At 43.2% G+C, this 23,494-nt stretch overlaps 1 protein-coding gene across 2 annotated transcripts in view; it reads right to left on the reverse strand.

The window, feature by feature from the left end:
- The window catches only part of LOC141139296 (adhesion G protein-coupled receptor F5-like), a 128,915-nt gene that overhangs the window by 65,749 nt on the left and 39,672 nt on the right, over positions 1-23,494 (reverse strand). For both annotated transcript variants that reach the window (XM_073625264.1, XM_073625265.1), the window contains 2 exons: positions 19,374-19,568; positions 15,600-15,761 (listed from right to left, as the gene is read on the reverse strand). In XM_073625264.1, the coding sequence (XP_073481365.1) occupies positions 15,600-15,761; positions 19,374-19,568 (357 nt within the window). The remainder of the gene's footprint in view (positions 1-15,599; positions 15,762-19,373; positions 19,569-23,494) is intronic.

Genomic DNA, 23,494 nt, shown 5'->3' on the forward strand with positions numbered 1-23,494 from the left:
TTCAACCAAGATCCAGCCGAAACACTAGTCCACTACCAGACACTTGAGACTCCTGTGTTCCCTCCTACTGGACAGCATTACTCTATTAAGTTGTCAAACACTGAACCCTACCACCCTTCTTCCACTTCTCGAGGGGGGAAAGGAGGAGGAGGAGTAGAGTCTTGACTTGTCACCCCATGACCACACAGGACACGCGGTCACCACTGAAAACACTGTTCTACAAGCTGAAGCCTTACCACCGGTGATGTCTGCACAGGAGGCAGAGCTGTAAGCACTTACTACAGCATGTAAATGGGCAGAGGGAAAAAGAGCCAACATTCATATGGACTCAAGATATGCTTTCAGCATTGCCCATCATTATGGTGTTATCTAGGACAGAGGATTCCTGACGCTGCAGGAACACCTGTGAAAACTTGATTGATGCCTTGCTTCTCCCAACCCTCCAACCCAAGTGACTATTATGAGTAAAGCACACGACAAAATGAACTCAAAGGAAGCTCGAGGCAATCATCTAGTCAATTCAGCTGCCAAACAGACAGCTGGTGGTCCACGGGAAGTGGACAGCAGGGTGGTAGAAGAAGACCACCCCGTGCTTACCTTACAGACTTTCCCAGTGGACAGAGTTTATCTAAAAGAACTACAGGAAACAACAAGTCCGGATAAGAAGGAAAGCTGGAAACGGAGAGGAGCAACTCTCAGAAATGGACTATTCGAGTGCAACAAGAAGCCTTGTCTACCCAGGAGTATGTACCCAGCCGTGGTGCAATGGGCACATGGAGCTGCCCACTTGACAAAGACTTTTATGAACTCTCTTATCAACAAGTGTTGCGCCAAGAGTTACTCCACTGACCGACAACTTCTGCAGATAATGCATTATCTGCACCAAATGTAACCCAGGACGCACAGAAAAAAAACACAGAAGAAGCACCTGGCAAAAGCCCTATACCCCATTCCAGAGGATGCAAATTGATCATTCTCAAGTGCCAAGAAGTGGCAGATTCGAAAACGCCCTAGTGGAAGTTGTCACGACTGCCAGGACCACAGCTAAGAAACTACTGAGTGAGATAGTATGTAGATTTGGGGTCCCAGAGGTGATATTGAGAGATCAGGGCCCAGCCTTAACAGCAACCCTTACTAAAGAGATTTGGGCAGCACTGGGGGTTCAGTTGGCACTACACATCCCATACCACCCTCAAAGTAGCGGGAAGGTAGAAAGGATGAATGGGACACTAAAAACAGGATGTTAAAGATGGCCCAAGAGACTAACATGAGTTGGCCAGACAGTTAGCCCATAGCCCTGTTCAGTGTCAGACACACCCCCGGGGGAAACATGCCCTATCCCCTTATGAAATTTTGTTTGGTTCAGCTCCCAGACTTGGTTGTTACTTTCCACAACAGTTACAGTTGCAGTCTGATGTGTTGACTAATTATGTAACCACATTATCACGAGAATTAACCTGAATGCATGTCCAGGTGTTTTCTTCCATTCCAGATCCTGAATTAGATACAGGAACACACCAACTACTGTCTGGAGATCCTTGAGCCAAGTTATGATGGTCCATTCCAAGTTTTGCTGACCACAGCCACCTCAGTCAAGTTGGCCAGGAAGAACACCTGAATGCACGCTTATCACTGCAGGAAAGCGTGTTTTCGGGTGCTGCATATCCTTTTTCTGTTTGATCTAGGGGGGAGGGGCCCAGAAGGTGGCCATCACAAAAATGATAACATAATTACGTTTTGGTGTAACTCTTCAGGTACACATGTGACCACCTTTACCTTAGATTACTGTGACATAGTACCTTGTCCGTTTGACCCTTCCTGGTGATGCCTTTGGTACAGTGATATCCCTGACGGTAAGGACATATATGTATGCCACACAGACAGTTACTGAGGACAGAGTTGTGGCTTCTGTGGGGGCCAGTGGGTTGGAACACAGGGCCAGACTAGGCGATCACAGAGTGCATTAGACAAAAAAGATGAAAATAGAAAGCCCCATATCCTAACTGAAGATACCCCTGATACACTGACCCAGCACACAGTCAGAGGAGGAAGCGAGCAGCTCTCTCCGGAAGCTTTGACCCTCATGTATACATAGATGTCATAAGGGTTACAAGGGGGGTCCCTGATGAATTTAAAGCCAGGGGCCAGGTAAAAGCTGGTTTTGAGTCTTTGATCCCCATAACAACTGTCAGCAAGAATGTAGATTGGATTAACTACATGTCATTGTTATGCAATAGAGTTTGTCGATCAGCATACCTGTCTCCATGTGTTCATCTCTAGAGACCAGCTGACCCTCACCTGACTGCTTTTGTAACCTCTTCTCTAAGCATGGCCCCACCCCAGGCCCTATCAGGGAACCCTATATTAACCTGTGCAATGCAAGCCAGCAGTGCTGATCAACCATTGTGTGTTAGCCTCTATGTGTACTTGCTGTGTTTCCTACATCTGATTCCTGTTACCGACTTTGGCCTGTTCCCGACCATCCCTGTTTGCCTGTGACCCTGAACCTTGGCTTGTCCCTTACTTTCCTTGTTGTTCTAGCCTGCTGCCTCCTTCCTCTTCTCCTGTAGTCTACCGTGAGCGTGAGCTGTGAGACCCGGGGGCCGCGACCTGGAGCCAGACTGCAGCGCAGTCCATCCTTACCATTAAAGGCTCTGGTGAACACCTGCTGGCTCTTATACTCCGCGCCCTGGGGAATCTATGCTCTAGCTCCCAGTGGGATCTGTGTCAGTGATCCAGTAGACCTGCTTCCTGAACCTCCCGGGGTTCAATCCGCAGCAGTCAGCCGTAGGGTCCACTACCTTGCGGTGCACTTCTGATCCCAACGGTGTGCATCTGTCACCCAGCCTCTAGGTGACCTGACACTACACATATTATAACCAACAGAGATTTGTAAATTACTCTAAAGATGCCCTCCAGGGAATTGCTGACCAGTTAGCCCCCACTTCCTACATGACATTCCAGGACCGGATGGCCTTAGACATGGTGCTAGTTGGGAAAGGAGGTGTTTTGTAAAATCATAGGAAAAAACGGGAACCTGTTGTACATACATTCCTGATAATATTGGCCCAAATGGTAAGGTTACTCTAGCTATAAAGAAATTAGAAGATCTGTCATTGGAGCTGAAGAACTCAGGTATCACAGACCCATGGGATCAATACTTTAGCTGGATGAGTGGGTGGTAGAAGGTGCTCGTCCAGATACGGGTAAGGGTATTAATAATCCTGGTTCTTCTAGCCCTGATTGTATGCTGTATTCTACCTTTTGTAAAAAGTTAATGAGCAAGGCTGTAGACAATAGCACACCTACATTTCTCCACCAAGAAGAAGAGGACCCCCTTATGATGGAAGATGACAAATCCTTCACTCCTCTGCAGTCACTCCCTGTCCATAACCTCACAATCCTATAGGGTTATAGGGATAGATAGCGCCTGACTGCACCTCTCCAGCTGTATCGAGGAGGGAAGTGAACAGTTGCTGCCCAATTCTATATACAGCCTAAAAGAGTTGCTGAGGAGAAGGGCCAGGCCAAAGTAGGACCTTTAGTATTAGGGACAGAAAAGAGAAAATAGTCATTTTAGGGGGGATTGTGAAGGAATGTGATGTAGATAATAATAATAATAATCTGAAAATGTCTATTTTCTTATGTGTATACATATTTTTCTCCTTACTCATTATATAAGTATACAGATTAGCTCTGTTCCTATATTTTCTCAAAATGGCGGGTACCCCCTACATCCCACACATCAGAAGAACGCGGAACTGAAGATAAAACCAAGGACAGCCAAACCTCGTTATGAAGATTCTCCATCTTCTTTTCTATCTTAACCAATGAGATGTACCTATTAGACTAACATAGCAATGACGTATTTTTGTGTATAAAACATTAGCACCGCCTTGAATAAATTAGAAGTGTAAGAAGTAACGGTGCTGAGCGTGTCTCAGAGTGTTTACTTTTATATGCATGCATATCCACACTTTCCAATTAGAGACAGCAGCAGATAACCTTGAGCTCGATTGGAGCTCTTAATCATTTCCATAACAGAACCTAAAACCAGCCTCATCAATCCCTTCCTCTGTAGCTTACAGTCTAATGCCCCCTCTATAGTCTATTATAGTCCATTTAGTTTCAGGGGATGGAGGTAAGCTTTCGGGGTGTACCACCCATAAAGCTTGTCCTGAAAATGTAAATGTTAGTGCAAAAAAAAGTATCATGGACAGTTCTCAACTGTATTTGTTAAAAGTGCACATATGTGGCTACAATCACCTCAAGGGGAAGGAGGTGAATATGGCTGCAGGGGATGGAGGATGATAGGACTGAATGACTGGGGGATTGGTTTGATTTCAGGTAATGGAATAGATAAACTTGGCAACAGGGGATGGAGGTCAAATTGGCTGCAGGGGATGGAAGTAGCTTTGACTGCAGGGGGGTGGAGGTTGATTTGGTTTTAGGAGATGGAGGTGAATTTGGCTGCAGTAGATGGAGATAGACTTGACTACAGAGGTTGGATTTAGATATGACTACATGCTGGATAAATAAAGAAAGGGCCAAGGGGGTACCACATCCATATGAAATTGCTAATGAAAAAAGGGGAGCGGACTTTATAGGTACCAGAAAAGGAATACAAATTATTATTAGAAAAATAATTAATTATACAAATATATAAACAATTATTATTTTATTGGAAGCCAACACTATTTGTTTTTAATGTTATATTGTCAATTGTTTATAACTTTGTATAATACATTAATAATTTTTCTAATAATATTTTGTATTCCTTTTCTGGTACCTATAAAGTCTGCTCCAACGTTCCCCTTTTTTCATTAGCTACATGCTGGATAAGTTATGTGAGGACATAACTAGAGATGAGTGGAGTTAATTTGCACACTGCCTAGGTGATAATTGGATTTTTTCTTCATACTTACCTGTAAAATCAATTTCTTTGAGTACATTACGGGACTAAGAGCAGCCATATACATTACTACCTGGGTTATGCGCCACCAATAGGTGAATGGACACTGGTAGAATAACCAAAAACAGGAAGTGATCCCCTATATAACCACTCACATACAGGAAGTACTCCAGTTTTGAAGCAAGCAATAAACTCCCAAAAAGAGAGGGGAGGGACCTTTGTGTCCCGTGATGCACTCAAAGAAATGGATTTTACAGGTAAGTATGAAGAAAAAATCAAATTTTCTTTCTCGTACATCATGAGACACAGAGCATCCATATACATTACTACCTGGGACGTCCCAGAGCGATAACCTTGAGGGGAGAGAGACACACTGTATGAAAACACCATAAGATTTATACAGCAGTCCGCAAGACCCTATGGCCAAAAGCCAAATCCTCTGCTTCCTTAACATCCACCTGATAAAATCTTGTGAACGTATGTACTGAAGACCAAGTATCGGCCTTCCAAATCTGCGCCACTGACGCCTGATGGTGAAAAGCCCAGGAGGTTCCAACACCCCTGGTAGAATGAGCTCTAACCCCAAAACAGAGGAGCTTTACCTTTCAGGACATAGGCCTGAGTGATTAACTGGCGAATCCAAAGTGAAATGGATGCCTTAGAAGCCACTTGACCCTTCTTGGGGCCTTCCGGCAAAACAAAAAACGCATCAGAGCTCCTGATGCTTGCAGACCTTTCCAGGTAGACTCTGACCGCCTGCACCACATCCAAAAGGTGCAACTGCTTCTTTTCTGGCAACCCAGGCTGAGAGGAAAAAGAAGGTAGAACAATGTCCTGATTTAAATGAAATTCAGAAACTACCTTAGGCAAAAAGGATGGAACAGGACGTAGCGCCACTTTATCATGGTGCAAAATCAAATATGGCTCCTTACAGGAAAGGCTCCCCAAATCGGAGACCCTTTTAGCCGAAGTAATTGCAAAAAGAAAAGCCAACTTCCGTGTCAAAAGAACTAACGGAACTTCGATGATTGGTTAAAAAAGGCTGTTCCTGTAGCACAGAAAAAAACGAATTCAAATCCCAAGGGCAAAGAGGTGAATTAACGGGAGGCAATAAGTGAGTCACTTCCTGAAGAAAAGTCCGGACCAAGGAATGTGAAGCCAAAAGCTTCTGGAAGTACACTGATAAAGCTGAAACCTGCCCTTTAATTGTTGTCAAGGCTAATCTTTTATCTAATGCCCTGTACACACGATAGGATTTTGACAACAAAATCCTTGTTTTTTTTCCGGCGGATGTTGGCTCAAACTTATCTTGCATACACACGGTCACACAAATCTTGTCGGAAATTCCGATCGGCAAGAACGCGGTGACGTACAACAGGTACGACGAGCCAAGAAAAGTGAAGTTTAATAGCCAGTGCGGCTCTTCTGCTTGATTCCGAGCATGCGTGGAACTTTGTGCATCGGAATTGTGTACACACGATCGGAATTTACGACAACGGATTTTGTTGTCAGAAAATTTGAGAACCAGATCCCAAATTTTGTGCGACGGAAATTCCGATGGAAACTGTCCGATGGAGCCTCCACGGTCGGAATTTCAGACAAAAGGCTCCCATCGAACATTTTCCGCCGGAAAATCCGACCGTGTGTACGAGGCATAAGCCTGACTGAAGAAAAGAGAGAATTCTTTCTACAAATATCTGCGAGGATGCCAACTTCTGGCCTCACACCACGCAATGTAAGCCTTCCAAACCCTGTAATAAACCTTCCTGGTGACTGCCTTTCTGGCATTCACCAATGTAGTTACCACTGGACCAGAGATACCACGATCTCCTAGCACCCTGGCTTCAATAGCCACACTGTCAAATTCAACAAGCGTAAATTCGGGTGAAATATAGGCCCCTGTGACAGTGGATTGAGCCGGAGCGGAAGTGTCCAAGGCTTGCCTACTGCTAATCTCACTACCTCTGGGTACCAGGCCCTCCTAGTCCAGGCTGGAGCTACCAGAAAGACTAATGTCATCTCCTCTCGGATCCTGCGCAAAAGATGTTGACAAAAGAGGAATCGGGGAATGCATAAATCAAAGAGAACTGAGTCCAGGGAGCTACCAGAGCATCTATCCCGATCGCAAGTGGATCTCTTGCTCTGGATACAAACTGCTGAATCTTGCAGTTGAACATGGATGTTAGCAGGTCTACATCCAGTGTGCCCCACTGCTGGCAAATCTGCATAAACACCTGTGGGTGCAGACACCATTCTCCTGAATGTATCTGTTGGCGGCTGAGATAGTCCACCTTCCAGTTCTCTACCCCCAGAATGTGGACGGCAGATAGCACTGGCACATGCCTTTCTGCCCAGGATAACACATGACTGACCTCCGTGTGGGTCAGACGACTCTTGGTGCCAAAAATATCAAAAAGGTGTATATTTTGCGCTAACCAAATGAATAGACAGAAATGCAGTGCAGCTGCTTGTGCAAGAGTTGCTGAGTTGCTAAAATAAATAATATATACTAACACAAATCTTAACGTGATAAATGAATTTAAATATTACCCAATACATGTAACCAATTGTGATGTGAAAATAAATTGATACAAATTACTAAATCTGCATTCTTATGAATTCACAAGCTCTGAGTAGGCAAATAAATAAATAAATAAACAATAGTCCCATTGTGTAGTGAGAAAATATATCAGCCACAATTCTTCCGTGCTTGGGAAAATATCAGTGTTCTTCCAGCCCACAAATGTTTAAAATAGCCACTTACTAGATATGTTGGACCTCAGATTATAGAGATCATGTATGCCAGGTGCATTAGCCTGCCGGCACCGAGGGTCTCCACCTCCACTTCAATCGAGAAAGAAGGATATCCTTGTCTGATTTCAACAACCAGAAGACAGGTATTCAACAGCTCGAATCCACAGGTGAGGAAAACGATAGTACCCTTAGTAGGGTTTTCTTTCCAGAAACCGTCCTGAAGTTTAACCCCTCAGTGGAGATAAAACAAGGGGAGACTTCATAGTGTAGATGTATTCAAAGGTTTTATTAAAAAAAAAAAAAAGTCACTAATATTCACAGCACTTTGTCACGGCAGACATTCACAGCAAACAGGAAAAACTTTGAACTGTAAACTCCAAATCACACGGCAATCAGCAGGAACAAAAAAAGCGGATAAAAAAACTAGCTTCAGTTAGCATAAAGGCAGCAGAGGATCAAACCAACTAACTGCAAAAGAAAAGAACGTGATGGTGTCACAGCCATTTGCTCCATCCGACGCGTTTCCCCTCAACAGGCTTCCACTGGGAACGGAGAAATTCTCCTTCAAACAGCCGCTGTATAACGATGGCGGGCGGTTTGTATGTGGTTAAAAGAGGGCCGTGTAGCTACCTTTTTCACAGGAAGGAGGGAACTCTTTCCTCCAGATATCTTTTGGATGTACTTATCAAGATCATCCCCAAACAAACGTTCTCCATGAAAAGGAAAACCAGCTAGCATCCTCTTACAAGGGAGCTCTGCTGACAAGCTTTTTTGCCACAAAATTCTGTGCATGTGCACAGACAAAAGAGCCATGCGGGAGATCTGCTGCATGGAGTCTTTAAGGGCATCTATAGCAAAGCAAAGAGCCTGAGGCAGATCTGCTCTATCCTGAACAGAATCCTTCGGTCTATTGGATGTCTAGCCTGATCCTTCAAGGTTTGACAGACCCCAATTGCTGCTACTGTGGGCTGAATAGCGGAACCTGCCAGGGCGAAGGATGCCTTTAACAAGGCTTCCAGCTTTTTATCCTCAGGATACCTAAAGACCTGTGCATTATCCACTGCATCCACAACCGGTATGCTCCACTTCTTATTAAAGCTTTCCTCCATAGGATATAACAAAGAAAATCTCCTTGGAGGCACAAACATCCTGTCTTGGTGCTCCCAGTCGGAATATACCACCTGCTTCAAGAGTGGGTAAAAAGGAAACACCTGCATAACCTGCTGTGCTTTCAAAGAACCAAGGGAGGAACAAGGTGTTTTAGGGACCTCTACTGGAGGTAACTTAAAAGCTGTATGGACCATCTGTATAAGAAGCTTTTGTGATTGAGAGGCTGATATAATCTGAGCCTCTTCAGGCTCTGAATCACCTGAGGGAGATTCCTCTGTTTGGATATCAGCTGCCTGATCGCCCATTACCTCTTCTACCTCATCCACCCAGTCTTGCTCCAATATAGGAGGAATAGGGGAAGGGAATCTGTCACGCTTTCTTTCACTCTGTGTGACATAAGCTATCATTTCTTGCTTTCTAGACCAGCCAAAGCTGATGATAGATCCTCCTTGGTAATATATGCTGAGGTAGAAGCATTGGTAGCAGGCACAATGCCGGATAGACGCAGCGGCTCAGATTGCCCGGTGTCATCTGGTCTTGCAGCAGAGTTCCATTTAGCCTCTACAGGGGCCACTGATGGAACACATGTGCCCCTTGCTGCAGCACTCCACAGAATGCTTCTTGGAATACATAGCTTGTTGAAGCAATGGTAACTGGCTTTGTGACACAATACACAAGTTCCTCAGTACCACGATTCCCCCTTGGAAAAAACGTATACAAATGACCTGTTATTCCAGTCAATGCAACATAGCTAGGCTGCACCTGCCATCACTCATAGGACTCATGTGTCACCCCAGGATAGGTTGCTCTGTGTCCCTCCAGTCTGTCCAACAAGACCTCTGACTGTAGGCTTCTTTTTAAAAAGCTCTGGGAAGAGAAACACAGAATAAGCCTAGATACAACTGTTGCAGGGGAATATTTAATGATTTGACCCTGGTCTTTCACAGAATCACCCACCACTCCCGCCACAGGACAATAGCCTAAGCCAGAGGTCCAGCCTTCACCCATCACGGCGGGTTCTGTCACCACGGATCTTCAAGGACTGGGTACCCTTTTAGGATGAGGGTCCACTCCCTTGGACCTGTACAGCACCCTGCAGGAATGCCTTAGCTCTGTGATGCCCAGGATTCCACTCTCGCCTTGAAATGTTCTGGGCGTATGAACTACAGACCTTTTTTCCTCAAGGCATGAACGTGGAAGTAGATGTTAATGCCTTTATAAACGAGTCTTGACAGATTTATCATGAGATAAGAAACATCAACTTCCGTTTAGGAGTACTAATACCTAGGGTGTATATTATGTCTGATACTTTTTACATGCATGTGCCTTTCCATCTGTTACACATTATTTTATTATTATTATGATTATATTTACTTTATTTTGACAATTGGGTAGTTATTATTAAAGTATTGTCGTTTTTGAAGTAATACAATATGAGCTATATGGGGACATAGAGTGAGTCAAGAGATGGAATAATTAATTGTCCATCTCTTCTCTCTCCTGCTGAGAATCCATCTTCTTCATATTTTTTTCATTTTTTTTGTTTTCATGGACTCATCTATCATCTTTGAATAAAGTCCTGATCGTGTTTAGGTCACCCATTAATGCACACTCATTGCGTACACTTTGAAGGCCAGTCTGGGGATTATAACATCATTTCCGGCCCTTTTCCCCTCTCTGCAGGTCACTTCCTGGTGTGATCAAACGGAGACCGGAGGTGATGTACGCATGCGTCGTTTTTTGATGACGTTACCGCGCTGGACCACGCCGCGCGCATGCGCGAGCGCGGTCTCTATTAGACTATGGGGGATGTGATTGAGGTTGAGACGCACAGTTGCGGCCTCGCCCTTCATTGATGTCACCGCGTTGAACTACGCCGCGCGCATGCGCGAGCGTGGTTTTTTATCGTAATATACGTTAGGGGGGATGTCACTGATGTGGTGATGCAGAGTCACGGCCTCCCCCTCCATACACCCACTAAGAGGTCATAAGGGGTAGTAACAAGTGGAAGTGGGAGGTTCTGGATGCCGGGACTCTGCATCATGTCTCCTCCTGAAGCACATGACACCATTAGACCTATGGGAATGGAATCATTTGAAAGAGAGGCTTGGAAGGCACTCAGCATCATGTCTCCTCCTGAAGCACATGACACCATTAGACCTATGGGAATGGAATCATTTGAAAGAGAGACTTGGAAGGCACTCAGCATCATGTCTTCTCCTGAAGCACATGACACCATTAGACCTATGGGAATGAACTTTGCATCATGTCTCCTCCTGAAGCACATGACACCATTAGACCTATGGGAATGGAATCATTTGAAAGAGAGGTTTGGAAGGCATTCAGCATCATGTCTCCTCCTGAAGCACATGACACCATTAGACCTATGGGAATGGAATCATTTGAAAGAGAGGTTTGGAAGGCATTCAGCATCATGTCTCCTCCTGAAGCACATGACACCATTAGACCTATGGGAATGGAATCATGTGAAAGAGAGGCTTGGAAGGCACTCAGCACCACGTCTTCTCTTGAAACACATGACACCATTAGACCTATGGGAATGGAATCATTTGAAAGAGAGGCTTGGAGGGCACTCAGCATCATGTCTCCTCCTGAAGCACATGACACCATTAGACCTATGGGAATGGAATCATTTGAAAGAGAGACTTGGAAGGCACTCAGCATCATGTCTTCTCCTGAAGCACATGACACCATTAGACCTATGGGAATGGACTTTGCATCATGTCTCCTCCTGAAGCACATGACACCATTAGACCTATGGGAATGGAATCATTTGAAAGAGAGGTTTGGAAGGCATTCAGCATCATGTCTCCTCCTGAAGCACATGACACCATTAGACCTATGGGAATGGAATCATGTGAAAGAGAGGCTTGGAAGGCACTCAGCACCACGTCTTCTCTTGAAACACATGATACCATTAGACCTATGGGAATTGAATTACATGAAAGAGAGGCTTGGATAGCACTCGGGTCCGCCATTTTGGATGACCCCGGAAGTGCCAATGCAAACAAGCCTGGGAGCTGGATTCTCATCAGAGGGGTCTTTGTCCCTATATAAAGGAGTCTGGCTGCAGTGGGCAAGTACCCCAGACGAAGTCTTGTATGACGAAACGCGTCGGGAGGACTCCACTGCCGCCATTTTACTTGCAAGCGCTTTTTATTCTGAAATGTAAGTGTTTTTCCTTTTAATAAATTTTTTATGGTTTACGGAATTACGCTATGAGCCCCTTCTTCATTACATGTGGGTAATGTCCGTTGGTGTCCGAGCTTCCATATGAAGAAGACCTCTTTGGGATAGCAACGTTACAACTTCACCATTCACCAGCCCTTGGTTCCCTACCTTCATTGCCAGTGAGCAATCCAAGCCTGTTTGACCCATATAGCGTATGCTAGGTGGGTCCCAACTTTCTGGTAAGCCTCCAGTCATCCTAGGTGGCGGTTTCGCACAAGGGTCTGTCAGCACATGTTGGATTACATACAGAAATCTCTCACGAGTATATGTTTTGGAATTTATCACCATTGCAAAATTTATGTTCACCGTATCTGCACATTCAGTTTTGGACTTTATTGCCATTTTTACATCCTGTTATCACTTTTGGTGACCCTAAGGCTTTATAACATAAGTGTTCTATATGTATGAATGTTCACAAAGTATACAAAACACTATCTTTTCACAATTCATTTTGCTATTATATGTGGTATAGCAATATTTTCTTTCTCATTTTTTAGCGCTACACTTGGTTATATATGATTTATTACAGGATTCCACTACACAGGGTCCCGCGCCTGAAGGTCGCATTACAGGCAAAACCTCGTTGTTGATCCTTTAATCTTCTTTACGAGGCTCGGGTACCATTTATCTTAGCATAGTAGCTTTTTAAAATGGATCTGATCTGGAAACGCTGTCCCTTGATTCTTAAGAACCTGTGCGGGATTACAGCATGGAAGCTCACAGAGAGCTCAAAATTGACCATCCACCATTGTAGACACTGGCGAAAAAACTGGAGTACTTCCTGTATGTGAAGGGTCATATAGGGGATCACTTCCTGTTTTTGGTTATTCTACCAGTGTGCATTCACCCATAGGTGGTGCATAACCCAGGTAGTAATGTATATGGCTGCTCTTGTCCCGTGATGTACGAGAAAGAAAATTGCATTTGTATTTTTTTAACCACTTGAAGACCAGGCCTTTTTTGACACTTTTTGTTTACAAGTAATAATCAGTATTTTTTGCTAGAACACCCAAACATTTCATATATCTATATCTATATTTATTTATATTTTAGCAGAGGCCTTAGAGAATAAATTTGTGGTTGTTACAATTTTTTTATCTACAGCATGTCAGTGTAACGGAAGCGCTATCACACAATATTTGTGCAGCAGAAAAAATACACTTACCACTTAAGGACCAGCCTCGTTTTGGAATTTAGGTGTTTACATGTTTAAAACAGGTTTTTTTGCTAGAAAATTACTTAGAACCCCCAAACATTATATATTGTTCTTTTTCTAATACCTAAGAGAACAAAATGGCGGTCATTGCAATACTTTTTTTCACACCGTATTTGCGTAGCGGTCTTACAAGCGCGCTTTTTTTGGAAAAAATTCACTTTTTTGAATAAAAAAATAAGACAACAGTAAAGTTAGCCCAATTTTTTTATACTGTGAAAGATAATGTTACACCGAGTAAATTGATACCCAACATGTCACGCTTCAAAATTGCGCCCGCTCGTAGCATGGCGTCAAACTTTTACCCACAAAAATCTCCATAGGCAACGTTTAAAAAATTCTACAGGTTGCATGTTTTGCGTTACAGAGGAGGTCTAGGGCTAGAATTATTGCTCTCGCTCTAACGATTGCAGCGATACCTCACATGTGTGGTTTGACCACCGTTTCCATATGCGGGCGCTACTCACGTATGCATTTGCTTCTGTGCGCGAGCTCGTCGGGACGGGGGGTTCTAAAAAATTTTTTTTTATTTTTCTTATTTATTTTACATGATTTTATTTATTTTAACACTGTTTTAAAAAAAAATTGTGTCACTTCTATTCCTATTACAAGGGATGTAAACATCCCTTGTAATAGAAAAAAGCATGACAGGACCTCTTAAATATGAGATCTGAGGTCAAAAAGACCTCAGATCTCATATTTACACTAAAATACAATAAAAAAAAAAAAAGTCATTAAAAAAATGACATTGAAAAAAATGTGCCTTTAAGACGTATGAAAACGTCACTTCCACCCTGCAGTGTCATGGAGACGAGTGGGCACCATCTTCCCCTCACTCGTCTCCAGGCACAACAAGGGGACAGACGCGATCGCTTCCGCAGCTACCGATGGCTCCGGTAAGCGGCGGAGGGCACCGGATCGTGGCGGGAGGGGGGCCCTCTCCCGCCACCGATAAAAGTGATCTCGCAGCAAATCCGCCGCAGAGACCATTTTTATCTGAAAGCCGACTGCTGCACGAAAATGGGGATACCGGGGTTATGGCAGCTAGCTGCTGCCATAACAACGATATCCGCCGCCAAACTTAGGACGTACATCGGCGTGCGGCGGTCGGCAAGTGGTTAATGAATTTTAATGTAAAATAACACAATGGATAACCCAATTGTTTGGTAAACTATAAAATATGATATTACGCTAAGTAAATAGATACCTAACATATCACACTTTAAAATTGCGCATGTTTGTGGAATGGCGAAAAACAGCGATACGTAAACATCTCCATAGGCGATGATTTAAAATTTTCTACAGTTTACCAGTTTAGAGTTACATAGGAGGTCTAGAGCTAGAATTATTGCTCTCGCTATAACATACGAAGAAATACCTCACATGAGAACACACCGTTTACATATGCATGCATGACCTACATATGTGTTTGCTCCTGCAAGGCTTTAAAACAAATGTAAAACTTATTTTATTTAAAAAAAAATATATATTTTTACAACGTTCCTTTAATTTTTTTAATAACTTGTATTGCTTTCACAAGAAATGTAAACATCCCTTGTGATAACAATAAAGCATGACAGGTCCTCTTTATGGAGACATCTGAGGTCTAAAAGGTATTCTTCCTAACCGTATGTAACTAAATGCTCGTCGCTTCCAGTTTCCTAGACCATAGAGATGATCGGGAACATTCAGTTTCTGGATTAGGTCTATGATCAGCTAGTGGAACCGCTGGTTTCCGTGCCGGACTCTCTGATCGCACAGGAGAGCCGAAGAAGCACCGGTGGGTGCGGGAGGGGGCAACCTCTCCCACTGCTTATAAAAAAAGGCGTCTAATTAGGCACTCATAAAACTTTTACAGGTTAGAGAATCACCAGATGAAAACTTTGATATCGGGATTAGGGCTGACAGCTGCAGCCATGGCCCCGGTATAAACATTTGCACACAACCATGTACATGTACGTGATTGTGTGCCAAGTGGTTAACAAAGCTGACATAGCAAACATCTGACTTTGTTTACAAACAAAGATTAGCATTGGTGTTTCTTTGCTCCTCGGTATCTATTCCCAAGTTGTCAACTAAGTGGGCATTTCTTGGCACAAAAATGGGTTCAAATAATTTAAAAAGAGCTTTGATAACCCTTAGGCACTAGCACTTTTAAAAAAACACATTGATCCTGCCGTTTCTACTGGACCAGTGCATTTGCCAAATGGCAAAATGCTAGCACAATGCCCAAATTTAGTAAAGCAAACATTCCTAGTTCCACTCTTCCTTAACGATGACAATATATTGGGGGGGGGGGGGTCCAGGAACTATAAGCTCTCCCTCTGGATACATTTATAGAAATACAAAATATCATACCTTTTTGCATGTAGGTCACCTTTATTATCTTTGAAAAGGTTGCCCCTTCATTTCGGGTAAAATTACAGTTGTAATTAATGACAGAGGAACAAGACTGTGTGATGCTGGGGGTCAGAGTGTATATGCTGCAACTTCCATCACTTGTCTTGGTCCCTACAATTCCTGTTGAAAACAGAATTATATGATGTTTATATAGAAGTTACATTTTATTACACATTTTTCATAAAAGACAGCCAAAGAAATCCATGGAGAATTAACTACAGGGAAAAGTTCTTCTAAAGCCAACCGCACCCATGGTATTTGGGGAATTCCCTGTCTAAAAAACAAAACTCGCTAGTAAGAAACCAGTTGATTGGTCCACCCAAACCGATATACTGTGTGTGTGTGTGTGCAGGGCCACTGATAGATCAGTACAACTGGCCCTGTTGTACCGGGCCCGGGCAACCTTGACAGAGAACGAATGCATGCAGAAAAAAATTAATAAAAATTCCTCCAGCCATGACCGAAGAATGCCAAGGCCAACAACCCCCATCCACCCCCCAACCCCCCGAAAACATCCCCCACCCCCGCTGATTTTTTACATTTTTTTTTTTACATTTTTGGTAACTCCATACCAGCGTTCTTGTGGGTGGCAGGTAGGGACTATTTCTTCTATTTCTGACGCGGAAGAATATCTCTTATGTGCCCGCTCCTCATGCTTGCTAAAGTCCTGGCCAGTGTCCTGCATATTGCCTTCCCTGGTGTCGCGGATTGATTCCTCTCCCTCCGCTCTTGGCGCTCTGCTGGTCCCCCCTTTCCTGACCTGGCAGGCTGCATGCCCGGATAAGAGTCTGGTATGGATTTTGGGGGGACCCCACACCATTTTTTTATTTTAATTTTGGCATAGGGTTCCCCTCCAAATCCATACCAGACCTGAAGAGCTGTTTATTTCTTTATTTTTTCAATAGCCGGGTTCCAGCAATTGTAACCACGAGTCATTTTAAATGGGATTTGACTGTGGGGTTCCATCTTTAAGTGAAACAATAAAAATGAAAAATTCCTTTAAAGATAGTGACTGGAGGGTCTCCTTAGTCTGCCTGTATGGTGGTGCATCTGTAACAAATATAGAACATTACGCAGCAAAAATGAAATTTCTAAAGAAAAAAAATGCATGAAATGACATTTAAATTGCAGGCCCTTCGGTTTAAAAAAAAAAAACGCTACGCCAGATTAAAATAAAAAAAACAGCGTGGGGTCCCCCCAAAATCCATGACAGACCCTTATCCTAGCATGAAAACCGGCAGGTGAGGAAAGGGGGAGGAGCAAATGCCCCCCCTTCTGAACCATACCAGGCCACATGCCCTCAACCTAGGCGGGTGGGTGCTTTGGGGCACGGGGTGCTCTGCCATTGCCGGTGGTTGTGGGGGTCTGCGTGCAGGGGGCTTATCGGAATCTGGAAGCCCCTTTAGCAAGGGGGCCATCAGGTCCAACCCCCCTATGTGTCCCTTCAGTTTATATCAGAGAGGAGGAGTTGGTGATATGAGCCTAGTGGACAAATTGTGGCGATTTTATCATCCCTGCTTAAACCTGCTTGGTATATTGATCGTTTGAATGTGGATAACAAGGCTATTTTATCCAAGGTTCATCTGACCCCTATAATAGGGGGCCACAGAAAAGGGTAAGAGGCAGTGTATTTGGGTGTCTAGGGTGGCTTCTTTCCCTCCCTACACGATCAAGAGTTTTACCCTATAATGTGTGAATCTTTGCAAAATAGCTCAAGATCTGTCAGATTGGATGGAGAGCGTCTGTGAACAGCAATTTTCTCGCCACAGAAGTCTCGCCACAGATTCTCAATTGGATTTAGTCTGGGCCATTCTAACACATTTTTTTTATTCATGAATATGCTTTGATCTAAACCATTCCATTGTAGCTCTGGCTGTATGTTATCCTGCTGGAAGATGAACCTCTGCCCCAGTTTCAAGTCTTTTACAGACTCTAACAGGTTTTCATCTAAGGTTGCCCCGTGTTTGGCTTCATCCATCTTCCCATCAACTCTGACCAGCTTCCCTGTCCCTGCTGAGGAAAAGCATCCCCTACAACATGATGCCACCACCATGTTTCACAGTGAGGATGATGTGTTCAGGGTGATGTGCATTATTCATTTTCCGCCACACATAGAGTTTTGCTTTTAGGCCATTTTGGTCTCATCTGACCAGAGCACCTTCTTCCATAAGTTTTCTGTGTCCCCCACATGGCTTCTCGCAAACTGCAAATGGGACTTCTTATGGCTTTTTTTCAGCAATGGCTTTCTTTTTGCCACTCTTCCATAAAGGCCAGATTTGTGGAGTGCATGACTAATAGTTGTCCTGTGGACAGATTCTCCCACCTGAACTGTGGATCTCAGCAGCTCCTCCAGAGTTACCACGGGCCTCTTGGCTGCTTCTCTGATTGATGCTCACCTTGCCCGGCCTGTCAGTTTAGGTGGACGCCATGTCTTGGTAGGTTTGCAATTATGCCACGCTCTTTCTATTTTCGGATGATGGATTGAACAGAGCTCTGTGAGAAGTTTTTTTTGGAATATTTTTTTTTATTAACCTTACCCTGCTTTAAACTTCTGCACAATTTTATCCCTGACCTTTCTGGGGTGTTCCTTGGTCTTCATGATGCTGTTTGTTCACTAAGATCCTCTACCAAACCTCTGAGGGCTTCACAAAACAGCTGTATTTATACTGAGATTAAATTACACACAGGTGGACTCTATTTACTAATTATGTGACTTCTGAAGGCAATTTGTCCCACTGGAGTTTAGTTAGGGGTATCAGAATAAAGGGCTGAATACAAATGCATGCCACACGTTTCAGATATTTATTTGTAAAAAAATTTGAAAACCATTTATCATTTTCCTTCCACGTCAGAAAATTTGTGCCACTTTGTGTTGGTCTATCACAAAAGATCCCAATAAAATACATTCAAGTTTTTGGTTGTAACATGAAAAAAAGCGACAAATGTCAAGGGGTATGAATACTTTTTCAAGGCACTGAAGCTTAGTGAATAAAGCTCTATATGATAACAAGAGGATGTGATCTTAGACAGTCTGCTTGAAATCAATAGTGAGATCCTAGTCTAGCTGTTTACTCTGTCCAACAGACTAAAGCCAAACCATTGCTATACTAATGCTGTGTACACACAGGCGGACTTTTCGACCGGACTGGTCTGACGGGACAAATCATGTTTCAAACCTTTCCGACGGACACGTGTCCGGTTGAAACATTCGCTCGTCTGTATGCTAGTCCGAAGGACGAAAACAGACGCTAGGGCAGCTATTGGCTATTGGATATCAACTTCCTTATTTTAGTCCGGTCGTACGTCATCACGTACGAATCCATCGGACTTTGGTGTGATCGTGTGTAGGCAAGTCCATTCGTTCGAGAGTCCGTCGGAAGTCCGTCGAGAGTCCGTCGGAAGTCCGTCGGAAAGACCGTAGGAAAGACCGTCGGACCTTTAATCCCGGAAAGTCCACCTGTGTGTACACAGCATAAGGCTCCCAGGCAGAACAGGTTCATCTGGACTGCACTGAGATAAAAGATTTCTCCAGCAGGTGGTACTGCAGATTTAAACCTATAATTGCAAAAATGTATTTCAATAAACCTCAAAACCTGTTGAAGGGGAAACAAGACACTATATGATCACACAGGATTTATAGGTAAGTTGGAATTTCAATTTTATTTGGAAATTCCTAATACCACATTTTGAGTATATTAGCCCATTAAAATGAAAATGATGTAGGGGCCATACCTGAAGGGTCACTCAGAGTCCATGTCACATTAAATTTTCCGATGTCAGGACAACAGCATGTCAGTGTAAAGGAAGCGCCATCACAGTACGAGTCCATATCATTTGACGATTGAATCTGTAATGTCTTAATTACGCTGATGGTTGTGGTTAGATTTTGTGGTGTTCCACCAGTCGCAAGAGAGCAAGTGTAACTACCTATAGAAAGGGGAAGTTCCAAAATGTTTATATGTACCACAAAACAGAGGATATTACCAGAGTACTTCTATGATTAGTGAAGAGGGACACGCAAAATCCACTTATAATCCACTCATTTACTGACATCAAGGCACGCAGAAGGCAGGCAAATTCATATGCCTTTTACCTGAATCTGGATTAAGAGAGAAGTTTCTACTATGGTACCCTTGACAATAGCCACTCCCCTCATAAAGTGGAACTTTGACTCTCTCCATCAACAATAACACTTTTTAATTCCTATATTTCTAGTATTAGTAAATAGATGGGAAGGTATATTGCAGGGATATGCAATTAGCGGATCTCCAGCTGTTGTGGAAACTACAAGTTCCATGAGGCATAGCAAGACTCTGACAGCCACAAGCATGACACCCAGAGGCAGAGGCATGATGAGACTTGTAGTTTTGCAACAGCTAGAGGTCCGCTAATTGCATACCCCTGGTATATTGTATTTACTTGTTTTAAACTTTTTTTTGTTTTTTTTACATGTTTTCAGTTGATTCCTGGTTTCTGGCCTAGGCCAAAATTATGTCATATATCCCAGGAGTCTTCATGGGAATTTCATTCTTTCTTCTGGAGGAAAGGAAGGAGGGGCTTTCTCAGCTAAGCACACCCTCCTTGCTGCAGCCCGAGCTAAGGGCAGATGGATTCCAGGGTGCAAATGCTACATGAATCATCTGCCCTTATTCAAGTTAGCTGTGCCTAGAAATGTTAGGGAGGTAGTTTTCAAAGTGGTTTCTCAGCAAAATAAAGTTTGGAGACTTGGGTGGATAGGTAAGTTTGCTTTGAATATTAAAATTGAATTGAAAAGGGTTTTTCGGTTTGTGGTGTTCAAATGCAGTTTAGTTCCTCTTTAATATATACAAATCACAAACATAGGCAGCTCAAATTTAGCACATAAACAATGCTTAAAGTGCACCTGCATTCAAAGTACGGGCATTAAAGCAGAAATTCTGTTCGTACAGAAATCTATATATGTATACTTCCCCCTATTTACCGTGCAGCTCTCTCTCCTTATTTCAACATTTGAGGTTTTCTACATTTAAAATAAAGAGAAAAAAAGGCCACGTGAGCGGCTTTGTTTTTTTTATCTGGCTTTGCACTGGTCTGTGGGAGGAGTCAGGTAGAGGCAACACATCACCGCAGCCACGCCCACATGATAGTGATTGACATTTAGCAGATATTATCTATATCAAAGCCAATTAGAGAGCTTTGGCAGGGATTAGGTTTGCTAAATGTCAATCACTGTTTAGTGGATGGGGCTGCTGTGATGCGTTGCCTCTACACTACACACAGGTGTACCTAAATGTGAACCATAAAAGACAGTAAACCAAATAATGTATGTTACATGTGTTATGCTTCAGATCACACTACACAGCATAAGACTAAGCTACCCTTTAATACTCCTTACTGCTCCTGTAAAGGTGGGGTAGTACAGCATGCAGTATTACCTAATACAATAAAGAATGCAGCAAGTCAGTTCTACTCACTGCGAAAACAACACTGCATTTACACCTAGAGAGCAAAAATGAGAGTCTCAGGATTCAGTGTCCACAGGGGGCATTCTTGGCAGCAAAAGAGCTTTAAAAGAAGCCATCACTGACCCCTGTAGCTGCATGTACTGTGGAGTAATTAATCCTCACAGATTACAACAGAGACTCTGAAGTTGGGTTTTAGTCAGTTACAATACAGCCCAACATGAAAAGGGACATGAAAAGGGATTAACACCAGATTTACACCAGATGCAGTGGAAGGCGGTGCATAGACTGTCCAAAATCCAGCTTATCCTATGGGCATAGTTTACACTCTTGCAGTGCAGTGCATTGAAAAAAAAAGTACAGTAGGCTGCATTTTTCCACACAACAAATGCACAGAAATGCATGCAAATGCATGTAATTGCATGAAAACGCACTGCAACACTGTGCACATAAAAGCCCAAAGACAAAAGAAGATGGAAGTGACCTCAAAAGAAATGCAAGCTTAGGAAAAATGTACCGCAAATGCATGTCACTGTGCATGCAAAAAAGTGCAGAAAATGAACAGTTTTTGGTGTCACACAAGCCGCCTGCTTCAGGTAAACTGGCAATTGCAGATCTCCCCATCAGCATGGAAGGGGTGCCAGCCCAGTAGCCACTGCATACAAAGAAAGTCCAGTGAGCTGCACTCCCTTGAGCTTAATGTAATTGCTTTGTTAATTTAAAAAATCCAAAAAAACAGCATTGATGTGCAAAAACACACTGGGGGGAGGGAACGAAAGGTTAACGCGTTTCACATTTGCTGTGCTTTGTCTTAGGTGAATGTGAATTGTGTTAAACTTTTTCTCCCTCCTTCCAGTGTGCTTTTGCATATCAGTGCTGTTTTTATGGAATTTTGGAATTAATGAATCAATTACATTAAGACTTGGGATGCACCAAAACTATTTTTTTACAGTGAGTATGAGTACGGATACTTTTTTTTTTACTCGTCGATACCAATTACCGATACCTGCCGGCAACTATTTACACTTCAGCTGTCAGCAATGGTACAAAGCATTAAAAAGTTATTTACAAATTAAATACATTTAATTTTTTTAAATGTTGCACTTTTTTCAATGTGAAACGTGTAACTATATGTTAAAGGTGTAAAAATATTAACAAACAAAGCAAAGAAAAACAAAAAATTTTATTAATTAACAGTTTATATAATAGAAGTGAACAAAAATAAAAATCAGCAGGAAAATAATGGTTAAATGGAACTGGAGAATAATGCCCCGTACACACGAGCGGATTTTCCGTCAGAAAAATCTTGGGTGGTTTTTCCGACAGAATTCCACTCAAGCTTGGCTTGCATACACACGGTCAGTCAAACGTTCGCTGAACTTTCGACCGTCAGGAACGCGATGACGTACAACACTACGACAAGCCGAAAAAATTAAGTGCAATGCTTCCGAGCATGCGTCGAATTGTTTCTGAGCATGCGTAGGAATTTTGCGCGTCGGAATTGCATACAGACGATTGCATTTTCGGAAAGGAACTTTTTCCAACCGAAAAATTGAGAACATGCTCCCAATCTTTTGCTGGCTGGAATTCGGCCAGTAAAAGTCCAATAGAGCATACACACAGTCGCATTTTCCGACAAAAAGCTCTCATCAGTCTTTTGCTGGGCGAATTTCCGATCGTGTGTATGCGGCATTTAATTAGGGCTGATAGAGTAAATACGGGGTTAATAAGGGGCTTACCAGAGGAACATTTAATTAAAAAAAACAAAAAACTTTTTTTACTTGACAGGTTGCTTTACAACTGACTTCATCTGCAGATTGAAGTTCATCCCTTTGATCCATAGATGAATAAACAGAAAAATACAAAATGAAACAATGTTTCTTTTTATCTTTTTGTTTACACTTCAGCTGTTAACAGGAGAACCCAGCCGACAGCTGAATGAGTTATTAGTTGTTAAGGATGCGGCAGTCCCGCTCCTTAAAACAATATTAAAGTCTTGTTTTTTGTTTTAATAACAAACATGTTATACTTACCTGCTCTGTGCAGTGGTTTTGCACAGAGCAGCCTGGAGTCCCCTGCCAGCGCTCCTGGCCCCTCCATCCTACCGGGTGCACCCAGATCAAGCAGCTCTGGGGACACCCAAATGAGCACACTCCCGAGCCATGGCTTTGTGTTTCCATTCACACATGGACACATGGCTCTGCCCCGCCCCCTCCATCTCACTGGCTGTTATTGACAGCAGTGGAAACCAATGGCTCCCACTGCTGCAAAAAGCACGCCAAAGCTCTCGTGGACATTGCTGAATCGAGAGGGGGCTCAGGTAAGTATTCGGGGCTGGGGGGGGCTGCTGCACACAGAAAGCTTTTTACCTTCATGCATAAAATGCATGAAGGTAAAAAACCTTGTCCTTTT

This window comes from Aquarana catesbeiana, linkage group LG04, assembly GCF_042186555.1.
Source record: "Aquarana catesbeiana isolate 2022-GZ linkage group LG04, ASM4218655v1, whole genome shotgun sequence".
Lineage (NCBI taxonomy): Eukaryota > Metazoa > Chordata > Amphibia > Anura > Ranidae > Aquarana > Aquarana catesbeiana.